The following is a 21,978-nucleotide window of genomic DNA, read 5'->3' as shown; positions in this document are numbered from 1 at the left end:
GTGTGTGCTCGTATACCTGATACATTTGGAACACTAAAACAAGTTGATGTGTTCTCTACATAAGGTATACATAGACACCTGGCCCTTGTGAAAACCTTCAAGCATTACAAACATTGTTGGAAGAATCCTTTGACCACAGCCTCCAAGCCCAGCAGTGTCGACTCTCCTACAAAAGTCAGCACTGCTGTGGCATCTGGGTGGCTCAGTCTGTTAACGGTCTGCCTTTGGCTGGTGTCATGATCCCGGGGTCCTAGGATCAGGTCACAGGTCAGGATCCCTGCTCCGTGGGGAGCCCGCTTCTCTCTCTCCCTCTGATGCTCCCCCTGTGTGTGTGCCCTCAATTTCTGTCCAAAAAAAAAATAAAAATCTTAAAAAAAAAAAAAAGAAGTCACCAGTGTTTTCACTTTGGCGAATACTTCTGCGGTCATTAAGAGACCCCTTTTTGGTTAAGTCATAAAAGAATACGTTTCTTAAGCTGAAAGCAAAACCGCGAATGTTTGACATTTTGAAAAAGAACCTTAGGAGATAAGGTAGACACAGAGAGTGACCTGGGATCTTCAAAGCGTGGTCTCACTCTGGCTTGACAATCGTCTATTTCTTTGAGAGGTCTTTGGCCGCCATTCCAACCTTCTCGGCAGGTGACAGTATATGCGGCGTGTACGTGGGTAAAGCATCAGTGACAGCACTTAGAAGAAGGTGCTCTGATCGATCCATTTCCGGTCCAGGTGGGTTAATAAGAGCCACAGTTGTGGTGTGGGGCTTGACATCTTTTTTTGGGGGTGTGGATCCCAGGGTAGCGTTCAGTCGTGGTGGGCCTTGTTGCTTAGGCACTTTTCCCCTCCCTCCTGAATCTGGAGGCTTCACGTCATGAGCAGAGGGTTTGGGCGGTGGAAAAGCTGATTGAGATTCCGCTTCTAGAAACTGGAGGAAAAGTCCTGAAAAAGAATGCTTGGCCACAGCTTGGTGATCTGGCTTCGCAGGTGTGTTGGGGGCGCTTTTGGATCCAGGCCCCCCAGTCACCCCGCCGGGCACACCCGCGGGCTCTTGGCTGCGCAGCTGCCGCAGCTGGTCTTCTCGGATCCCCAGCGTGCTTGCCATCAACCTCAACGCTTCCTGCCGTTCCGCATCAGCTGCCTGCAAAGATCCCACGAAGAGTCTCCTTAGGAGGCTTTTGTCCACCATTCCTTCCAACTGACTTACTAAGGTCATCAGTTTCTTCTGTGTGTCCTCCAGTATCTCCTGCTGGACCTCATTCTGTTTCTTGAACTCTTGGAGTTGGTCTTCCTTCACCTCCAAGTCGGCATTTGTTTGATGCAATCGTCCCTGTAACGACATCACTTTTCCTTCCAGGGCGTCTGCCTTTTCCCTCCACTCGGCCAGTTCCAGCTTGAGGTTCGCTAGTCTTCGATCACAGTGCCTTCCCTCTTCCTGGGAGGCGGCGAGCCGGAGCACAGCTTCCTCCTGCTGGGTGACCACGTGCAACTGCTCCCGCAGCGACTCTACCTGCAGACTGGCTCCGTGGCTGGCCTTTTCCATGGCCGCGGAAGACAAAACGAGTTTTCCCTGCAAGACCGTCACTTCCTCTCTTAGCTGAGCCACTTGGTCTTCCGAGGCCAAAGCTTCCCAGTGACGAGAATCTTGGGCGTCTGCAGCGAGGTGCCGCTCTCTCTCCAGCTCCTGGCTTAGGAGCAATTCTCTCTCACGTAACTGGTGAACCTCCTTCTGGAGGGCACAGGCTTCCCTCTCTTTCTCTGTCAGTGCCAACTCGATGTCATCTCTCTCCTGTTGACACACAGCTGCCTTTTCCTGCATTGACCGAACGGCGTCGACGAGCCGGTTCAATTCTCTGGTCTCAGCCTCTTCTTTCTCTTGCAACAGTTGCTCCAACGTGAGTACCTTCTCTTTCGTCCCAGCATGCTGGGATGCCTCCTCTCGCCGCATCACTGAAAGCAGCCGATTTGTCTCTTGCATCGCCTGATTTTCCATTTCCTCTTCTCTAGATCTTTCCACAATCTTTGCATTTTCCTCTTTCAGCCTACACACATCCATTTCGAAATCTGCTATCCTCTCCTTCAGATTGGTGACTGCCTGCCTCAGCAGCTCATTCTCACTCAGCTGGCCCCTGAGCTTCTCCTGTAAAGAAAGCAGCTCCTCACTTTTCGCTTGGATTCGGAGCTCCTGAGCCCGAAGGGAGTTTTGTAGAACGGCCGGTTTCTCCTTCCGCTGCTCCATGTGGGAATCGCAATCGCTGTGTTCCTGGGGTTTGCCTTCTCCTTCCCCCGTGGCAGCCCCTGAAGCAATCCATCTCTGCTGATCCTCCCGGAGGGTTCGAATCATTGGATCTTTTCCTTGCCCTGATTTTCTGAGCTCCTCTACCTCCTCTCGGAGCACCTGAGAAGACTCACTCACTAGGTCAGATTTCGTGGCCTTCAGGGAGTCGGCTGCCTCTGCGGAGTCGCTGGAGGGCTGGAGGAAAATCGCGTCAAGGTTCCCTAAAAGGAGGTCCTTGGCATTGCAAAGCTCCCCGATGCGGAGCTGAAGTTGGGCCAGTTCCTTCTCTAGCTCTTGGAAGTTTATTTCATGGCCTTGGCAAGTTTGGATCTGGTCAAGAGAGGCTGTCTGCGGTTTCAAGACGTTCTCGCTGTTGGTGCAAGCCCACGCCCGGAGCTGTCGCAGATCTCTCTGAAGCTGGGGTGACTCACGCTTCAGATTTTGGACCGTGGTCAGCACCTGCTCTTTCCACTCCTCCATGATCTTCACTCGCTGTGTTAACCTGTCCCGTTCCTGTAGAAGTTGCTGGAACTGATCGATACGAACTCCTCGAACCTCATGACCAGTGCTGGGTGTTTGTAGGATCATCAATAAAGTCTGGCATTTCTGACTTAACGCATCCACTTCCAGGTCTTTTTCTTGAATGATGTGTGACAAGTTCCGAATCATTTCTCTCAACACCTCCTGGATGCTGCTTTCCATTCTCGTGGCCAGTTTTTGATTTTCCTCTTGCATCCTCTGGAGGTCTGCTTCCCTGGCAGCAAGTCGATCGGTCATTTCGTGATAGTCCCTTTTCAGATTGCTATTCTCCCTCGTCTTCTCATTTAGGACGGCCAAGACCCGTTCGCTTTCCAAAGCACACTCTTGCAATTGCCGCTGAAGGTGTTCCACGTGCCTGTTCTGGCTGTCAGAAGCCGCAGAGATGCTGCTGGAAAGACCCTGAATCTCCACATCCTTTTGCTGGATAATCCGAGTGAGTTTCCCGATCTCCTCTTTGGAGAGCCGATCCACCTGCTCGGTCAGTCGGATGTTCTGTTCAGTGAGAAGCTGCAGCTCCAGTTCCTGTTCTTGGATTCCTTGGACTAATCTTTGAATTTCGGCTTTAGATGGATCACGCTCTTCACTTCCGTTCTCTCTGGGGAGAGGCTGGCTTGCTCGCACTTCCTCATCCTCACAGGCTTCTCTTGGAATTTGCCGGCTTTTGTCAGGCAACTGGGCTTTCAGCTCTTCTAGTGCCACTTGCAGATTCCGAAGCATCTCGTCTTTCGCTGCGAGGAGCTGAGCGTGTTCAGTGTTCATCTCCTCCTGCCGGTGTTGAAGACGGTCCACTTTCTCCTTCTGCTCCTGTAAGGACTGAAGCACTGCTCTCTTCCCCTGCTGCTGGTTGTGAATGATCTTCTGTTGTTCTTTGATTTCCTCCTCGAGATCATCTTTTACCTCGTGGAGCTGAAAGACCTCACACTCTAGCTCTACGATCTCCTCTAGGACTTTAGGGTCAACCACGGGGACAGCAGGACTCTGTTGTGTGAGGCGCCCCAGGTCTTCGTCCACGTGAGGATGTTCGTCTGTCATGGATGGGAGACGCATGTCTTTGTCCTCCACGGATGCGGGTAAGGTGTCATGGCTTCTTAAGGTTTCGGTCGACTTACCGAATTCCTCCCGAAGCTCTGGCCTTTCTCTAAGTTCTTTGATGTACTGGTCTTGCTCTCCGATGTACTCTGTCAATTGCTTCTGCTCCTCCAAAGCAAAGGACAGCAGTTCTTTCGTTTCCTGGTGGTCGGCGTCCACCTGCTCCATCCTCTTTCGGAGGTGTAGTATCTCCAGGTCTTTCTGTTGGCCGAGCTGGATGAATCGTGCATTATCTACTGGGGACCAGTGTCTGAGACTTCGCTCAGACTTCTCTTCGAACAGCTTCTTTTCGGCCCGACACAGTTTTGCCACTAACCGTCCTTTCTCTATTTTTAAAGCCCTCACGGCAATGTTGTTCTTAAGAGAATCCTCGTTGTTGCGCAGAACTGATTCCTCCAGCTGATGTCTTGCATCTTGGAGCTCGTGAACCAACTTTTGCTTTTCTGCTCGGAGATCTGAAGCAAGGTTGTTCAAACTGTCGTTCAGCTGCTGCATTTGGGTAAGTTGTTGCCTCAACCTTCTGAGCTCCATTTCCCTTTCCTCAAGAAGGTCATCGTTCACGTTCCCGGCAGCGTCTTGGTTTTGTAGGTCTTCCATCAGTCGTTCATAGTCCATCAGTTGTTTGCGGTGCTGGTCAGTGAGGTCTGCAAGCTTCTGCTGGTGGACGTTTTGCAACACCGCCACTGCCAGCTGATGTTCGTCCATCTCCCGCATCCGCTGCTGCTCTAGGTCCCTGATGTGGCTCTTCAGTCGCCACACTGTTTCTGGGTCGATGGTATTTAGTCCCTGGGTGGAACACGGGCACAAAGTCTTCCAATGAGTCACTTCAGCCTCCAGGGTTTCAGTCTCACGGAGGCGTCTATTGATCTGTGCCTGGGATGAGATGACATCAGCCAAATCCGTGGCATCCCCAGGGAAAGTCCCTTTCCCCAGCACATGTGTGTGAGTATCAGAGATGTCCCTGGTCAAAGAGGTCTGGCTGCTGTCCAAGGCCCCTAGGGAATGGCCTAGGCCACAGCCCAGGCCACCAGCCCAGGAGAACATCTGGCGGTCAAACAACTGCCCTGGTCCGCGGTGAGAAAGCGTCCAGTCCAGTCGGACTACCCCGCCAAGTGTCACAGAACCCCTGCCTGCGCGAGGCTAAGAATCAAAAGCCAACTGCCGTTGCCAGGCAGCGCCTGCGTGGCCCTCCCTTACCCCCACCTCGCGTGCGCTCCCGCGCTCCCGCGCTCCCCCTGCTCCCGCGCTCCCGCGCTCCCGCGCTCCCCCGCTCCCGCGCTCCCCCGCTCCCGCGCTCCCCCGCTCCGGCGCTCCCCCGCTCCCGCGCTCCCGCGCTCCCCCGCTCCCGCGCTCCCCCGCTCCCGCGCTCCCGCACGCCACTGCTGGGCAGGTAGTTCCAAACAGCCAAGGCCCTCTGGCCACTGGTCTGGGTCCCAGCCGCTCATGCTTGCAACTTCCCACACCAGGCCTGGGCCTTTGCCCTCCTTCCCCTGCTTTGCTGGCTGTCCTGGGGGGCCCCTAGTGCATGCCTCTGCCTGACTGCCCCCAGGTGCCTGCCGCCAAAAATGCACCTGGCCCTCGACTTCCCCCTAAGTGGGATCACAGTACACAAAGTCCAGCGGCATGAGCTTTCCACGCAATAGTATCTTTTTCATTGAGGTGAAAAGTACAGTCACACGCATCCATCCAGCTAGGAGAGAGGATCCTCGGTGCAGTTCACGGATGTCTACACCAGCGCAGACAACGGACCTCACGGAGACTTTGCATATTTCCAGCCTCCAGAGACTCCAGAGTGTCCTGCCCCTCCTTGCCCCGTCAGCCCTGCGCGGACAGCTCGGACAGTGCCTTGGTTTGGTGGTTCTCTGGCCGCCGCTTGCCCCGCGCGTCTGTCGCCTCCGGAGGCTGTGCTCCTAGACCAGGGAGGCGGTTGCGCAGGACCGTGGAGGTGCCTGGTCCGCGGGTCCTCCGCTCTGCACAGAGTGGCCCAGGTGTGGGGCGGCAGAGGCCCGAGTCCGCCCCGCGGGGTCCCGGTCTGGCTCTAGTCCACCGGTTTTGGTCAGGAACCGCTCCCGCAGCTGCAGCGCCGGAGCCCGGCTGCCCGCCGCCGTCGCCATGGTGAAGCCGCAGCTGGCCAACCAGACCCCTGCAGGGGAATGCGCCCACTCCCCCCGCTGCGTTTGCGCGGGGTGGGGTCCGGGCTGGGAACAGGAGGGCTGGCTGCTCTCTTGGTGGCCTGCTCCGGTCCCCTGCCGCCACCACGCACCAGGCACAGGGGGTCCTGGCCCGGGACTGCGCCGCGCCACAGACTGGAGCCCAGCTCCGGGGCGCCGCCAGAGTCCCAGAGGAGCCGCTTGGTGGGTCTGCCCTCGGAGACGCCCCCTGGGCGGGTCCCTGCCGCCCTCTGTCCTGGCCCCGCCCCGCATCGCCCTGGGGGGACTGCACCTGAGCCTTCCCCCTCCTTCCCCTGTATAGGTAATTTACATATAATATAAATATTGTATATATTTATGCTGGTGTCATATATAGATGTCGGCATATGCATACGTGATGTAATATATATTTTTATACATATTATATATTGCACATATACAAATGTAATATAATGTATAGGTACTATATATGTATTCCCCTCCCCCATATTTTTCAGATCTCCAATCACATGGCATCTCCAAACACTGGGTCTCCCCAGGACTGCACTGAGAAAATCTGTACCCAGATCTAGTGTATCCAGTTTCTCTTTTTATTTGAAAACACACTTCCGTTGTGCTTGCCTCTTCAAATCTTTGATATCCCTAATCCACTCATGACCCTTGCCTTTTTCTCTTTCGTTAGAGGTTTATTTTCATTCCATCCATTTTAGGGAAGAGAAACACCAGGTCTTCCAGAATCCAAAGACTAAAAGTTTAAACTAAAGAAGAACACACACACACACACACACACACACACACACACACACACACACACACGCATTCCATCTCTGAAGCATTTGTAGGTAAAACCCTTAAGGGCATACATTAATCAAGGATGGGTAGTGCTAACCCGCGTAAGTGGATAAAGAGGGCATGGCGCAGGCGGGCCTCACCAGAAGAGGACCTGTTGTAGGAAACAGAGAACAAGTCAGTAGAAAGGCGGACTAGAACGGTGGGAGACCAAGGGTGTAGGGCGCACGGGCAGGGTCGAACTTGCTACAGAAAAGCGGAAGGACGTGGAGGTTTGTAGGGTAAAGGCCGAATGGTCCTGGCGCACCGGCAGGGGTTGAGGGGGACGGGGAGCACTGCGGGAAGCTGGAGAGGATCGGACGCCAGCACTCCGACCTGAGAGGCGCGCCGCAGACGCCGGGGGTTCAGAAGGCGGCCTGCACCGCAGAGGGGCGGAGGAGCGGGATCCCCGCGCTGGGGCTGCGAGAGCGCCGCGCAGCGCAGGGGCGTCTGGGCCCCTCCCGCCAAGCACGGCCCTTTGGGGAAAGGACGCGGCGCGCGGAGTTTTGACAGCCGCGGGAGCGGAGGCAGCCCGCTGTCTCGGGTGGGTTTTGCCGGGGGCTGGGGCTCTGCGGGCGGGGAGCGTAGCACACCGCTCGGACGTGGGGGTGGTGACGGTTGTGGGACCAAGAGGGGAGCGAGCGCCTCCTGCGGTTCTTGGAGTGAGGCCGCCCTGGTGGTCGCCGCCGGGGAGACTCGGAGCTGTTAGGTGAGCGCCCGCGGGCTCCCTGCCTGTAGCTCCTTCCCACCCGCCCAGCCCGTCCTTTTCTCCTCGGGGCACACCCCACCTTGCTGAAACCCCGAGATCCAGAGTGGTGTGCAAAAGTGCGCCCTAGCTTTGTAAAAGTTCTGGACAATTTAGGTGGGTTACTGAAATGCTGAGGAAAATTGGAAATGACATTTTTTCCCCCTTTACAGGGTACAGGACTGAAGTCACTCCGTGTCATCTCATTTGATTTCTACTTGAAATTGTCCTGTGTATGTAGTGTTAAAATATAGTGTGTGGGGGCGCCTGGGTGGCTCAGTGGGTTAAGCCTCTGCCTTCGGCTCAGGTCATGATCCCAGGGTCCTGGGATGGAGCCCCGCATCGGGCTCTCTGCTAGGCGGGGAGCCTGCTCCCCCGCCCCCCGCCCTCTGCCTGCCTCTCTGCCTACTTGTGATCTCTCTCTCTGTCAGATAAATAAATACAATCTTTAAAAATATATATAGTGTGTGCGTGCAGTAACTACAAAATAAGTAAGTTTATTTTCAAAAACTTGTATTTAAAACGGAATTTAATTTTTTTTTTAAGATTTTTATTTATTTGACAGAGAGAGCAAGAGAGGGAAGACAAGCAGCGGAGTGGGAAAGGGAGAAGCAGGCAACTCCCGCCCCAGCAGGACGCCCAATGCCTGGACTCGATTTTAGGACCCTGGACAGAAGGTAGACGCTTAATGACTGAGCCACCCTGGTGCCCTAAAATGGAATTTTTTTTTCCCCTAAAATGGAATTTTAAAATGCTTTAAGATTTTAAGGAATCTGGCTGCCTTTAGTTTTTTCTAGGTTTTTTTTTAGACGGTTTTTGAAAACCAACAGTTTTGACAAAGGACATAATTTTTTGTTTGGGGACATAAAGTTTTAACGGTTCTGAACAAAACATGTTAAGTGTGAAATAGAGAATAAAACATCTCTCTGAGAGACCTACCTCTAGGACCAAGCGTTGTATCTGACACATTGTGGACATTTAACAAATGATTGCAGAATGGGGGAATTCTCTTTTTAAGTGGACAGACTTGTTTTAAGAAGCCATTTAAACCCATCATGCCCATTATATGATCCTCACACATCTTTGGAACCTTTAGTAGACAAGCTTGCCTAGACAGTTACCTTTGAATACACCTGACCAAATCCCATCGGAGGAGCTTCTCTTTCAGGAGATCTGCAGTGGGATCCCAGAATCTGTCTTTTAACCAGCCAGGTGATTTTTATGCACAGCCAAATAAAGGATCCATCTCAAAGAGGCTGGGATCTCAAGGCTGTGCCACCAGAATTGTACAACCAGGTTTCAAGAACTAGGGTGGCTGTGAGGATTTTGTGCACTAAAGAATGGCCTTCCTTTCTCTCTGCATGTCAAGTTAATTTCCTCTACTATATTAGTCTTTACTCCCAGAGTCGGATGCTGCTGCTGCTGGTTTACAGACTCACCTCATTACATTTTACCATCAGAGAAGATTTTGTCCCGCTCAAATTCGAAAACGACTAGAAGGATTCAGATTGATCTTACTGAGATTGTGCATGCCAATCATTTTGATGTACAAAGAAGAAGATCTCACCACCTCACACCAGTCAGAGTGGCTAAAATTAACAAGCCAGGAAATGACAGATACTGCCGAGGATGCGGAGAAAGGGGAACCCTCCTACACTGTTGGTGGGAATGCAAGCTGGTGCAGCCACTCTGGAAAACAGCATGGAGGTTCCTCAAAAAGTTGAAAATAGAGCTACCCTACGACCCAGCAATCGCACTACTGGGTATTTACCCTAAAGGTACAAATGTAGTGATACGAAGGGGCACGTGCACCCGAATGTTTATAGCAGCAATGTCCACAATAGCCAAACTATGGAAAGAACCTAGATGTCCATCAACAGATGAATGGATAAGGAAGAGGTAGTATATATATACAATGGAATACTATGCAGTCATGATCGGGTCATGATCCAAGGGTCCTGGGACTGAGCCCCGCAGGGGCTCCCTGCTCAGGGGGAACCTGCTTCTCCCTCTCCCTCTGACCCTCCCCCCTGCTTGTGCTCTCTCGCTCTCTCTCTCAAATAAATAAAATCTTTAAAAATAATAATAATAATAATTAGTTGTTACCTCAGTACTATAAATAAGATGTACAAACTGCTTAGAAGGGTGTCTTAGTCCATTTGAGCTGTTGTAACAAAATACCACAGACTTGGTGACTTAGAAATAATAGAAATCTACTTCTCACAGTTCTGGAGACCGGATGTCCAAGATCAGGGGGCCGGAATGGTCGAATCAGGGCCATCTTTGGAGGCACAGACTTCTCCTTGTATTCTCACAGGGTGGAAGGGGCTAGGTAGTTCTCTGGGCTCTCTTTTCTAAGAGCGCTAATCCCATTCATAAGGGCTCCACCCTCATGACCTTTCTCTTTTTTTGAATTTTATTTATTTCTTTGACAGACAGAGAGATCACAGGTAGGCAGAGAGGCAGGCAGAGAGAGAGGGGAAAGCAGGCTCCCTGCTGAGCAGAGAGCCCGGTGCGGTGCTCAATCCCAGGACCCTGAGATCACGACCTGAGCCGAAGGCAGAGGCTTAACCCACTGAGCCACCCAGGCGCCCTCCAACCTCATGACCTTTTGCTGGAGTTTCCCAGGAAGACACATGAAGCCTAATGGAGACAAACCGACAGAGACCATAAGCCCCGCCTTCATGGCTCGGCTGTCGGGCTGGTACCATCCTGGGTGGAGGATAAGCAAGTGGAATCTGGGGAGACGCGATTCGGTCTAGTAATGTCTCAAGATCTTGCTTAGACACGGTGATTCTGAGAAAAGGATTTAGACAGTCCCCCTTCACTGGGGCTCCTCACACTCCTCACCACTCAGCCTGGCCACCCAAACTGCCACCCCAAGGTAGAACGCAGGCTCTGGGGGAGCTGAGAAGGGGCAGGACAGAGCGGTGCTCAGGACACTGGCTCTGGACTTGGACCACTGGTTTTGCAAAGCTGCTCTCCGACTTGCTAGTTGTGTGACTGTGCGCAGCTACTGGACTGCTCTTGGCCTCATGCTCTGGGGGGATGATCATAGTGGCTCCTGCTGGCATGTTTGGGAAATCGAGGGACTTAATCCAAGTACAGTGTATAAAACAGTCCTTGCGGTACTAAGTACTCAGTGAAAGACCAGACAGACATGTACTCCCATGGTTGTGGCAGCATTGTTCACAAGAGCCAAGGTATGGAAACCAGCCAAGTGTCCATCAACGGATGAGTGAACAAAGATGGAGTAGATAGCTACAATGGACTATGATTCAGCCAGGGAAATGCTGCCATTTACAACAACAAGGAAGATCTTGAGGACATCGTGCTAACTAAGGTCAGACAGACGAAGACAAACAGCATACGGGACCTCTATTTTTAAGACTTTATTTACTTATTTAGAGACAGAAAGAGGGAGAGGGAGGGAGAGAATCTCAAGCAGATTCCACATGGAGCTTGGAGCCCAATGCAGGGCTTGATCTCAGAACCCTGATGATGGCCTGAGCTGAAATCAAGAGTTAGAACCTTAACTGACTGAGCCACCCAGGTGCCCCTGAATGGTACCCCTCTATGTAGCATCTAAAAAAAAAAAAACTAACTTGTAAAAACAGAGTGAAGTGGTGGTTACCAAGGGCTGGGGGCGGGGAAATGGGAGAGGTGTTGTTGAAGGCACATAGTGTACCTGAAAGATAGATAAGTCCTGGAGACCTAATACACAGTATGGTGATTATAGTCAACAATGGTATCAGAACCATTAAACCTGCTGAGAGACTAGATCTTAATTGCTCTGAACACTAGAAGAAATAAGAATTATGTAACGTAATAGAGGTGTTAGCTAGCAGTACAATGACAACTGTATTGCAATACAAAAGTATCAAGTCACCTTAAACTGACACAATGTTCCATGTCAAATATACATCAGTAAAAATAAAGAAATAAACAGTAGTTGTTCTAACACAATTCTGGACCCACAGGGCTGAGCATACAGGCTGGTTCATGAATGGAGGTCTATAGAGAGGTGTTTAATATCATTTAATGTTGACACCACCACCACCACTACCACCACCACCATCATCACTGAGCCCTTCCCATTCTAATTGTTTGGGAAGCATTTTGCAGACCCTTGATTTCTTGGCTTGTGGCGAAGGGAAAACTCTAAGAACATACGTCCACCACCAGGTTTTCTCAGAGACTCAGAACGTTCAGAAGCACATTTTGGCCTGGCGGTTGGATATGGACAGTGGCAAAGCAAAGGAGAAAGGAAGAATGAACTGGGAGAAAAGGTTCTCCTGAGCACAAGGGCCAAGATTTTTCATGCGCCAGGAATGGTCTACGTCCATGTGACACCTTCGAAGCTCAGCTAAGTCAGTTAATTAGTTTTACCTCAGGAATGATGGTCCTTCCTTTCTCCCTACTTCATTCCTCCCTTTCTTCCCTCTTTTCTTTTTGTTCTTCTTCCTTTCTTTTCTTCTTTCTTTCCTTCCAAAGGAGAAAGAACAAGAGTTGATGAGCTAAGAGATACACAATCAGGCCAATACCCAGACAAACCAGTACACCAAACACCAACTGAACCTCAAGCAATTCCCCGAAAGCCAGTTGGCTATATTTCCCATCCAGTGATCATCGTTCCCCGAATTCACCCAAACCCCTGATATAAAGCTGAAGATGGAAAAATAGAGACAAACAAACGCAACAGGGCCCTTGGAGAATGGAAGTCATCAAGCCCTGCTTAGAGAGTTGTTCAAAGACAGTGCCTATAGCTGAGGGAGAAGTGCGGGGAGGGAGGTTTTTTCAACAGACACAAAGGGAAATGGGCATTGGAGCCTTTAAATAGGAAGGACTGTAGGGACGCCTGGGTGCCTCTGTCATTTAAGGGGCTACCTTCGCCTCAGGTCATGACCCCAGGGTCCTGGGATAGAGTCCCACATCGGGCTCCTTGCTCAGCAGGGAGCCCACCTCTCCCTCTCCCTGCTTGTGTGTGTGTGCATGCGCTCTCTCTCTGACAAATAGATAAATAAAATCATTAAGGAAAATAGGCAGGACTATAACGGGAAGAAGAAAACCTCAAGCAACACCAGGAGACTGGACACACTCCCTCAGAACACACACAAACGTGGTGGAAAGACCAGCACAAGTAATTTAGACAAATCCCACACATGGAATAGGAGGCAGACACCAACACAGAGATGGATTTTTCCCCCAGAATGAGTAGGGCACAGGGTCACAACCTCTACATGGGAGATTTTCTCCAACGGAGTTTAAATTCTTCTTTCTTCAATTCTACACAAGTGGTATAAAGTGACCTAGCATCCTAACAACCCATAAACTATGGAGATTTTCTTCTTTTTCCTAATTTCCATGTGTCCTCCTTCCCCAGATAACACTATGTCTGTTATGTGACCCCCATCAACAGAGACATTCATGAAGCCTACTGCTTAACAGTGTGTGTTCGATGGAGTTCCTGGCTAACTCAGTTGGTGAAGCATCTCACTCTTGGTTTCAACTCAGGTCATGAACTCAGGGTGCTGGGGTCAAGCCCTGTGTTGGACTCCATGCTCAGCAGGGTGTCTCCATCTAAACCTCCTCCCACCTGCTCACGCTCTCCATACAAAATATATCTTAAAAAAAAAAAAAAGTGTGGATTCAAGAGACAACCTCTACGTGCTCTTGGTCAAGTCACGTCAACCTTCTCTGCTTTAATTTCCTCATCTATATAATGGGAATAAGATAATAAGAGCACCAACTTCATAGGATGGTTGTGAGCATTCAATAAATTACTATTTAAATTTCTTAGAACAGGAGCACCTGGGTGGTTCACTTCGGTAAGTATCCCACTCTTGGTTTCAGCTCAGACCATGAACTCATGGTTGTGAGATCGAGCCCCACACTGGGCTCAGTGCTCACGTGGTGTCTGCTGGGGATTCTCTCCCTCCCTCCCCTCTCCCACCACCCGCGCTCTACCTCTCTCTCTCTAAAATGGATAAGTAAATAAAATCTGAAGTTCTTAGAACAGTCATTGGCTCATATTAAGTGATCAACAAATGATAGAAATCATTACTACTACCAGTAGTAGTGGTGGTGGGGTGGGGGTAGTACTACTACTACTCCTACTACTCCTACTATTACCACTGTGATTCCCAAAGTCAGATTAAACTACCTGGACTAAGACAAAGAAGTATAAAAATTGGGAAGAGGAGAATGTCAGGTTTTAACTTCTTCCTATTGTGGAAGGAAAAAGCAAGTTACCTAGGGAGCCATCACATGATTTCCATTTGGAACAGAGCAGGATCACAAGAAACCTAGGCTGGACAGTATCACTGGGTATAGTCTGAGGCGGGCATTGGAACAGACAGTACATTTCCAGCCTCTTCATGCAGAGAGCCTTCGCTGAATGAATGAGTCGTCACGAGCCATTTCAGAGAATCCTGGTGGGCAAAAGCTGAACCACCCATTCAAGCGATTCCAGAAAAACACCCAAGGATGTGTTAGGAGGGAATTCTCCCGAAAGTACCAGCAGAATTACCTAGGTCTGCCACTCCACCTCCCCCAAGGAGGAGAACTATACTCCAACTGACCTGTGGCTTAGCCTTCTAATGCAATCATGGAGAAGAACAAATCTAGGTACTGTTTCCCATGACAGTGTTTCTTCCCTGCTCTGCTCACATTTCTGGACTCTTCCTCAAGGGAGAAGAGAAATCCTGCCCTTCTGTACCCATCATCTATCTGTGTGTACCCAACCCCGGAAGCACACAAATGGCTCAGCTGATCTTCACTGGGCCAAGTGTAGCTGCAGGTCACTACACTGAAAGGCAAACGCGCTTTCTTCTGCTTTACGCAAGAGATGCCAGCGGACCGCTCCTGGCAGTGCTTTCTCTCCACGTTCTCCTCCTCTGTCTACCAGGTGGAGACAGGGTCTTACTTGTCAGACTAGGCCGGACGATACTCCAGCCTCAGCGGGGAGAGGCACAGCCAGTCCCTTCCCATTCCGAGCAGCGGGAACAGCAGGACTAAAGGCTCCTGAGTGGGAGCACAGTTGGCGCAGCTGGACGGGGTAGCGTGAGCAAGGCAGAGGCAGGAGGTGAGCTCAGAGAGGGGGTGGGGCACCTGATCATGTGGGGCCTCGTGCTCCATGACAAGGAGGAGTAAGATGAGTGTGACTGTCTGACACAGTCTTTACCAGATCACTCTGGCTGCCTTGTGAATAGATGGAGGGTAAGAGCGGCCAAAGGAGACCAAGGAAGCAAGGGGACTGTGGCTGTCGGGGAGGAAGGATGGCGCCTGGCACCAGGGTGCGATGCAAGAGGTGGGAAGCCCCTGAAATGAGGCCTTTTTCCACCTGCGAGGTTTTGTGACACTCGATTTGTGTCAGAAACCAGAGGTGGAACTAAAGGGGACCTTGAACCTTCGCTGGTCTAGGCACCCTCATCTGAGGTCACATGGGCAGACACTGGGCAGAACCTGGCATGAAGCCCCACGTCAACAGTCTTCCACCATGTGGCTCCTGTTTGGTCCCTGTCACCATCCCTTCTATTTCTGTGGTTTTGGAGAGACAGATCCACCAAGAGCTACTGCACTTTAGAGGCTCAGAGTAAAATTGAGAACTTGCTTTTCATTGATCATTTCTGCATTACACACCACCTACTTCCCAGAAGGACTTGAGACAGCTTGCAGGAACAATCATCTTAAACCATCTGCTCAGCCGCTGAGAAACATGTTTTCAGAGACTCCTTAAGGCCACAAGGAAATGTTTAAAATGCAACAATAAGTGAAAAACCTAGGACGTGACACTTTGCTCCCTATCATATTATTACATAACAGAAAGACGCAGAGAGGGGAGAGAGGGAAGAAAGAGAGGGAGAGAATGAGCAAGAGGAAGGGAGGGGAAAGGAAGGGAACAGAAATGAGGAGGAGAGGGAAAAAGAAATTGGAAAGGAACATTAACGGTGGTTATTTCCCTTCTTAAAATGGTCTGGACAGACCTCATCATTAATAACATGGTACCCTGAGATGCTGCAACTAAGATGATTTTGAAGGGCAGTAACATCTTTTTAATGTTAATAGTTATGCATTTATAGATCGAATGTGGATTTCCAAAATATAGCTAACACATCCAAACCATGTGTCGGCTCAATCTCATTCCTAGTGCAATTGAAAAATTTTATTACATTTTAACTTTATTCCAATTCGATTAATAAAAATAATTTTCTCTGAGCTAATAAAATTAGTTGGCATGGGAGCCTGGGTGGCTCAGTTGTTTGGGCAGCTGCCTTCGGCTCGGGTCATGGTCCCCGGATCAAGTCCCGCATCGGGCTCCGAGCTTCGCAGGGAGTCTGCTTCTCCCTCTGACCTTCTCCCATCTCATGCTCTCTCTCACTGTCTCTCTCCTTCTCAAATAAATAAAATCTTTAAAAAAGTAGTTGGCACTTTCACCGTTTGACTTGGAAATGTCCTTGACCAGACTGACGGTTCATGAGGTACTCTTTCCACCTCCGGGTTCCTGCGGGGCACATTCTGCTAATGGTTCTGGCAGTTCATTCTTCGAGTCCCATTTTCTCCTGCCTCCAAGACCAATGTTCTCCCTGCCCTTCCCGCCTCCATTTACAATCCCCCTGAGGTGCTCTGGCCGCCAGCTGACGCCTGGTTCCAAAGCCATTGCTACCTGATTTACCTTTAGGTGACCTCTGTGCCCTACGTCCAGGTACTGATTTCTCTTTCAGTTAGGTACTGATGCTCGAGACTTAGTGGCTTAAATCAACAACCATTGCACTACCTCCCCTGATGCTGTGAACTGACTAGGTTTGGGCAATTCTTCTGCTCTATACGGTGTCCACCGGGGATGCAGATATCTGCGTGGCACAACTCCGATGGACCATCTACGATGGTTTACTCACGTGGCCAGCAGCTGCGGTCAGGTGGATGCTCGCATGGGACCGTCAAGCGGAGTGCCTCACGTCTCACCCCCGTGTCTTTTCAATGCAGCCTGAGCTTCTCACAGCATGGCATCTGGAATCTGAGAGGCAAGAAGCAGAAACTGCTCAGAAATCCCGGGACATCATTTTCGGTGCCTTCTGAGGGCTAAAGCCAGTCATGGATCAGTACAGATTCAAGGGACACAAGCTCCAACCCTTGGTGTGAGGAGTGGCACATACACAGGGAGAGGGAAGGGATGGCTGGGGCCGGCCTGGGAGACGGGCTGTCACAGTGCCTCTGCCCACAGCGAGTGTCCTTCACAGCCCGGATGAACTCTGCAGACCGCTGCTTCTCGAACGTCAGAGTCCCCGTAATGGCCCGGAGGTGGAGTGGCAATGCAGCCCCGACTCAGTGGATCTCAGTGGGTCCTAGAAAGCCACGTTTTAAAATTTTCAGGTGATGGCAGATGCTGCTGGTTCACACTCGGAGAAACAAGGATGCTGTTTGTATACTGGAGGTAGCCGAGGGTTAAAGACCACAGACCTGAGGTCAAAATCCATCGCTACCTCTTTTTCACTGTGGCTCCTTGGGTATCCTCGAGCCTGTTTCCCCACCTGTTGAAATGGAATCGTGAAACAACTGCAAGAACCAACAGGAGGAAGGACGATATGGTACCACTGACGCTCTTGTAGCTGTGTGTCAGGGGCACTTTACTTCATCCCCTTTCTCCCCTGTAGTCTCATCACCTAAAATTAAAGTGGGAATGGGAATGACAGTACCTACCACCTAGCGTGGTGATGAATCTTCAGGAAAACCTGGAAGGAACACACTGTGAATATGTGAGAAGATATGGGATATATCCTTGCTCCCCTTATGCCTTTCCTCCTTCTCAACCCCATCATATATCCCGGCAGGTCAATGTTTGTGATGATTTGGGGGGCAGATGGGCTGCAAGGAAGCAAGGGCTGAGTTTTAGAGGTCAGGGAAGTGGGAAGCTAATCCATGGTCTATGTCTAACCATGACCTACTCCATGGCACATTCCTTCCTTGTCTGGAGCCAAATGACAATCATGTGCCCATTAAACAGACATTTGTGGAACCTCTGCACAGCAGTGAGCAAAAGCATGTATAGCAAAAAGGTGGTCAGGTGTGCACGTCATCATCTAAACTATGCTGAGCTTCTCTGGGTTGTAGGTGACAGAAGATCATTTGCATTTATTTAAGTAGAAAGGAGAGTTTCTTATTTAAAGAAATGGGTGGGGGTGCACCAGGGTGGCTCAGTGGGTTCAGCCTCTGCCTTTGGCTTAGGTCATGGTCTCAGGGTCCTGGGATCGAGCCCCATACTGGACTCTTCGCTTGGCGGGAAGCCTGCTTCCCCTTCTCTCTGCGCCTGCCTCTCTGCCTACTTGTGATCTCTCTCTCTGTGCCAAATAATAAATAAAATCTTTTAAAAAAGAAAGAAAGAAATATGGGGTATCTCATAATATCCCTGAGGAAGAATTAAACTGTGGTCTCGAGAGGGACAGAAGTTAAGAACAAGAAAAACAGAAGCCATGACATTCTCTTGCTCTCAAATATTATATACATATATATGTGCATATAAAAATATATACACTATAGACACTCTGTAAATTTTAGTTGTTAGATATATAAATGACATATATATTTTTATATATCTTTGTCTCCTGATTCCTCTGTCTCCTGCCACAATCTGTCAGATCACCGTTTCTCTACACATCGGCTTCACCCTGTTCTTGTGTAAGGCAGAATTCTTGCTTCACAGAAACTGATTCTGACTGAATTTAATAGAAAAAGAAATTATTGAAAGGCTATTAGGAAGGCAAAAGAACAAGACAAAACCTGAAAAAAAACAACAGGCATAAAGAGAAGCTCGACAGCCAGACACCACCAACATTCCGCTGCAGACCGAGCCCGGTAAGGACGCCACTGCTGCTGCTCCTGCGAACCCACCGTCTCAGCTTGTCCACCCTCCCCACCTGCTGGCCCCAGGCGCCACGAGAACAGTCTCTATGTCCCCCGTAGCAAGCTTGTGAGCTTCTGTTATGGAAATTTACAGTTGTATATAATACACACACACACTACACGCACACACGCACACACACACGATACAAACATACAGATAGATACACATACACACACCCAAGTACAGAGAATGGTATAAGGAACTCCCATCACTAACTTAAATAATTCTCAACACGCAGCCCATCCCCACAGCCCCCATAACATTTTGAAGCAAAGATCTTTTTTTTTTTTAACAGATTTTATTTGTTTATTTGACCGAGAGAGATCACAAGTAGGCAGAGAGGCAGGCAGAGAGAGAAAGAGGGAAGCAGGCTCCCCGCCGAGCAGAAAGACCGACTCGGGACTCGATCCTAGGATCCCAAGATCATGACCCGAGCCAAAGGAAGTGGTTCAACCCACTGAGCCACCCAGGCACCCCTTGAAGCAAGTATCTTCATCCTATCATTTGACCCACAGCTACTTCAACATGTGTCTCCAGAACAGGGTTTCCCAACCTTGGCATTCCCCACATCTTGGGCCCCATCGTTCTTTGCTGAGGGCCCTGTCCTGAGCATACTACGATGCTTAGCAGCACCCCTGGTCTCCACACACCAGATGTGGAGAGCCTCTTCCTCACTCCTGCTTCTGACCACCGAATATGTCCTAGACGTTGCCAAACATCTCCCAGGGAACAAAACTGCCCTTGATGGACACACACATAGATATACCTACAAAACGATCATCACTCTTTAAACATTTCAAAATAATTTCTCAATATCATGACAAGTCACAGTGCAAATTGATCTGATTATCTCGTAAGTATTTTGACTCTCTGTATTTGTTAAATCCTGAGTGACAATAAGACCCATAGCTTGCCATTGGTTAACAGTTCTCACAAGCCTCTTTTAATTACAGGCCTCACTTTTTCCCTCCTCTTTCTTTAGCCTTGCCATTTATTTTCCTAAGACATCAGGTCCTGTAAGGGTGCCTGGGTGGCTCCGTTTGGCTAAGCATCTGACTCTTGATATCAGCTCAGGTCATGATCTCAGGGTCCTGGGATCCAGCCTCTCGTTGGGCTCCCTGCTCAGCGGGGAGCCTGCTTCTCCCTCTCCCTCTGCTGTTCCCCTGCTTATGCTCTCTGGCTCGTTCTCTGTTAAATACATAACATTTGAAAACAAAACAAAAAAACAGTCCATAACTTTTTAAAAAAATTTTTAATTTACTTTATTTTATTTTTTTAAGATTTAATTTATTTATTTGACAGACAGAGAGAGATCACAAGTAGGCAGAGAGGCAGGCAGAGAGAGAGGAGGAAGCAGGCTCCCTGCTGAGCAGAGAGCCCGATGCGGGGCTCAATCCCAGGACCCTGGGATCATGACCTGAGCCGAAGGCAGAGGCTTTAACCCACTGAGACACCCAGGCACCCCAATCCATAACTTTCTGACAAGAGCTAAGGGTGTAACACATCACAGCAAACATGCAGATCACGATATCCCAGAACCTGAAGGGCAGAGCCCTGCTAATTGTCATCAAACGTTAATTTATGGGTTCTCCCAAACTCGCTGAATGTTTTTTCAGATAATGGAAAGCCCAGTGCCAAAAAAGCTCTCAAGACATGCATCTAGATGGTAAACATGCTTGGTCCTTGTACCCTGGGGCCTATCCCAGAGGGCTCTGACTCCGTGAGTCTAGGGTAGGACATAAGCATCTGTCTTTTCTTTAAAAAATCCCCACAGGGGGCACCTGGGTGGCTCAGTGGGTTAAAGCCTCTGCCTTCGCCTGAGGTCATGATCGCAGGATCCTGGGATCAAGCTCTGCATGGAGCTCTGCATAGGGCTCTCTGCTCAGCAGGAAGCCTGCCTCCCCATCTCTCTGCCTGCCTCTCTGCCTACTTGTGATCTCTCTCTGTCAAATGAATAAAATCTTAAAAAAAAAAAAAAAGTCCTTCATGCTTTTCGGGTTTGCACTGGGTTGGGTACTACTATTTAGTCTCTGCAATTCCAAACCCAAACTTCCCCTACAATGTTTAGGCTGCAGACACAGGAAGGCATTGGAAACTGAGAGAGAGAAGAACAGAGAAATTACAAAAACTATCCCAGAGAAAACCGGCTGCAGCACGAGGCCGGCTCCCAGGGTGGGCGGTGGAGAGGGCGAGTGAGGCTGGGGGCCCTGCCTGAGGCCCAGGCAGGGAAGGTGCGGCCACAAGAGGGATAGGTAGTTTGGGAAGTGCTGGCCCCGAGGCTTTCTGGGCCTCACCCCCAGGCACTGCCCGCGACTCTGAGCCTGGTGAAGAGCAGTCCGGGCTGCAGGTGGACCGCACGGTGTGTGGGGACATGTCCGGCGGCAAGCACTAAAGCGTCTTCCCCTGCGAGGGCTGCAAGAGCTGCTTCAAGCGGAGCATCCACAGCAACCGCAGCTGCACCGGCGGGTCCAACCATGACTGCCCGATCGACCCGCTTCACCTGTGCCAATACTGCCGCCTGAAAAAGTGCTTCCGGGTGGGCACGAGGAAGGAGGCGGTGCAGCGCGGCCGCATCCCCGACTTGTTGCCTGGCGCCGTGGCAGCCTCCTCGGGCAGCACCCCGCGCTTGGCGCTGGCAGCCACCAGCGGAGACCACTTCCCAAGGCAGCCGGTGTCGGAGGTGATCACGCAGCTGCTGCGAGCCGAGCCCTACCGCGCGGGGTCCAGGTGCTTTGGTGCGGGCGCGTTTGGCGGTGCTGGGCACCGACAATGTGTGCCAGCTGGCGGCGCGGCTGCTCTTCAGCACCGTGGAGTGGGCGCGCCACGCCCCCTTCTTCCCGGAGCTGCCTGTGGCCGGCCAGGTGGCGCTGCTGGCCTCAGCTGGAGCGAGATCTTCCAGGTGAACTTGGCGCAGGCAGCGCTGCCCCTGCACAGGGCGCAGCTCCTGGCTGCCGCCGGCCTGCACGCCGCGCCCCTCACGGACCAGGTGCGCGCCTTCCAGGAGCAGGTGCACAAGCTAGGCCGCCTGCAGGCAGCTTGGCTGCCTCAAGGCCATCGCGCTCTTCACGCCTGACGCCTGTGGCCTCTCGAACCCAGAGCACATGGAAAGCCTGCAGGAGAACTCGGAGGTGGCCCTCAAGGAGTATGTGCGGGCCCAGTACCCGTCCCAGCCCCAGCGCTTCGGGCGTCCGCGGCTGCGGCTCCCGGCCCTGCTCGCCCTCCCAGCCTCCCTCACCTCCCCGCTGTTCTTCATGCGCCTGGTGGGCAAGACGCCCACCCAGACGCTGATCCGAGACATGCTGCTGTCAGCAAGTACCTTCAACTGGCCCTACGGCTCTGGCCAGTGACTTCGCCGGGCCGGCCGCGCCATGGCTGGGTCAGCACACCTCAAGGGACACGGATGCTTCGGCCTCATGCGGGGCTCCCAGGCGGAGGACCTTGGCTTCTCTCCTCAG

General features: G+C 51.1%; 2 protein-coding genes and 1 pseudogene across 3 annotated transcripts in view; 1 reads left to right on the top strand and 2 right to left on the bottom strand.

Annotated features, from left to right (window-relative positions):
• LOC308359872 (uncharacterized protein) overlaps positions 1-18,293 on the bottom strand; it is a 26,649-nt gene extending 8,356 nt beyond the window's left edge. Inside the window, exons 1-2 of the mRNA XM_080831723.1 lie at positions 16,779-18,293; positions 16,521-16,639 (exon numbers count right to left, since the gene is read on the bottom strand). The gene's annotated coding sequence lies outside the window, so the exon portion shown is untranslated. The remainder of the gene's footprint in view (positions 1-16,520; positions 16,640-16,778) is intronic.
• On the bottom strand, positions 592-4,944 carry LOC308359878 (thyroid receptor-interacting protein 11-like; the record flags this gene model as incomplete). Its single annotated transcript, XM_080831728.1, has 1 exon — positions 592-4,944. The coding sequence occupies one exon, from the start codon at positions 4,942-4,944 to the stop codon at positions 592-594; it is 4,353 nt and encodes a 1,450-aa protein (XP_080687854.1).
• On the top strand, positions 6,013-21,978 carry LOC308359877 (nuclear receptor subfamily 2 group F member 6-like; annotated as a pseudogene). Its single transcript has 4 exons — positions 6,013-6,075; positions 6,167-6,254; positions 7,153-7,326; positions 20,746-21,978. The product of its transcript is annotated as a nuclear receptor subfamily 2 group F member 6-like (transcript).

Source organism: Martes martes (assembly GCF_963455335.1).
Source record: "Martes martes genome assembly, contig: SUPER_18_unloc_2, whole genome shotgun sequence".
Classification (NCBI taxonomy): Eukaryota; Metazoa; Chordata; class Mammalia; order Carnivora; family Mustelidae; genus Martes; species Martes martes.
This window is presented reverse-complemented; position numbering and strand designations above follow the sequence as displayed.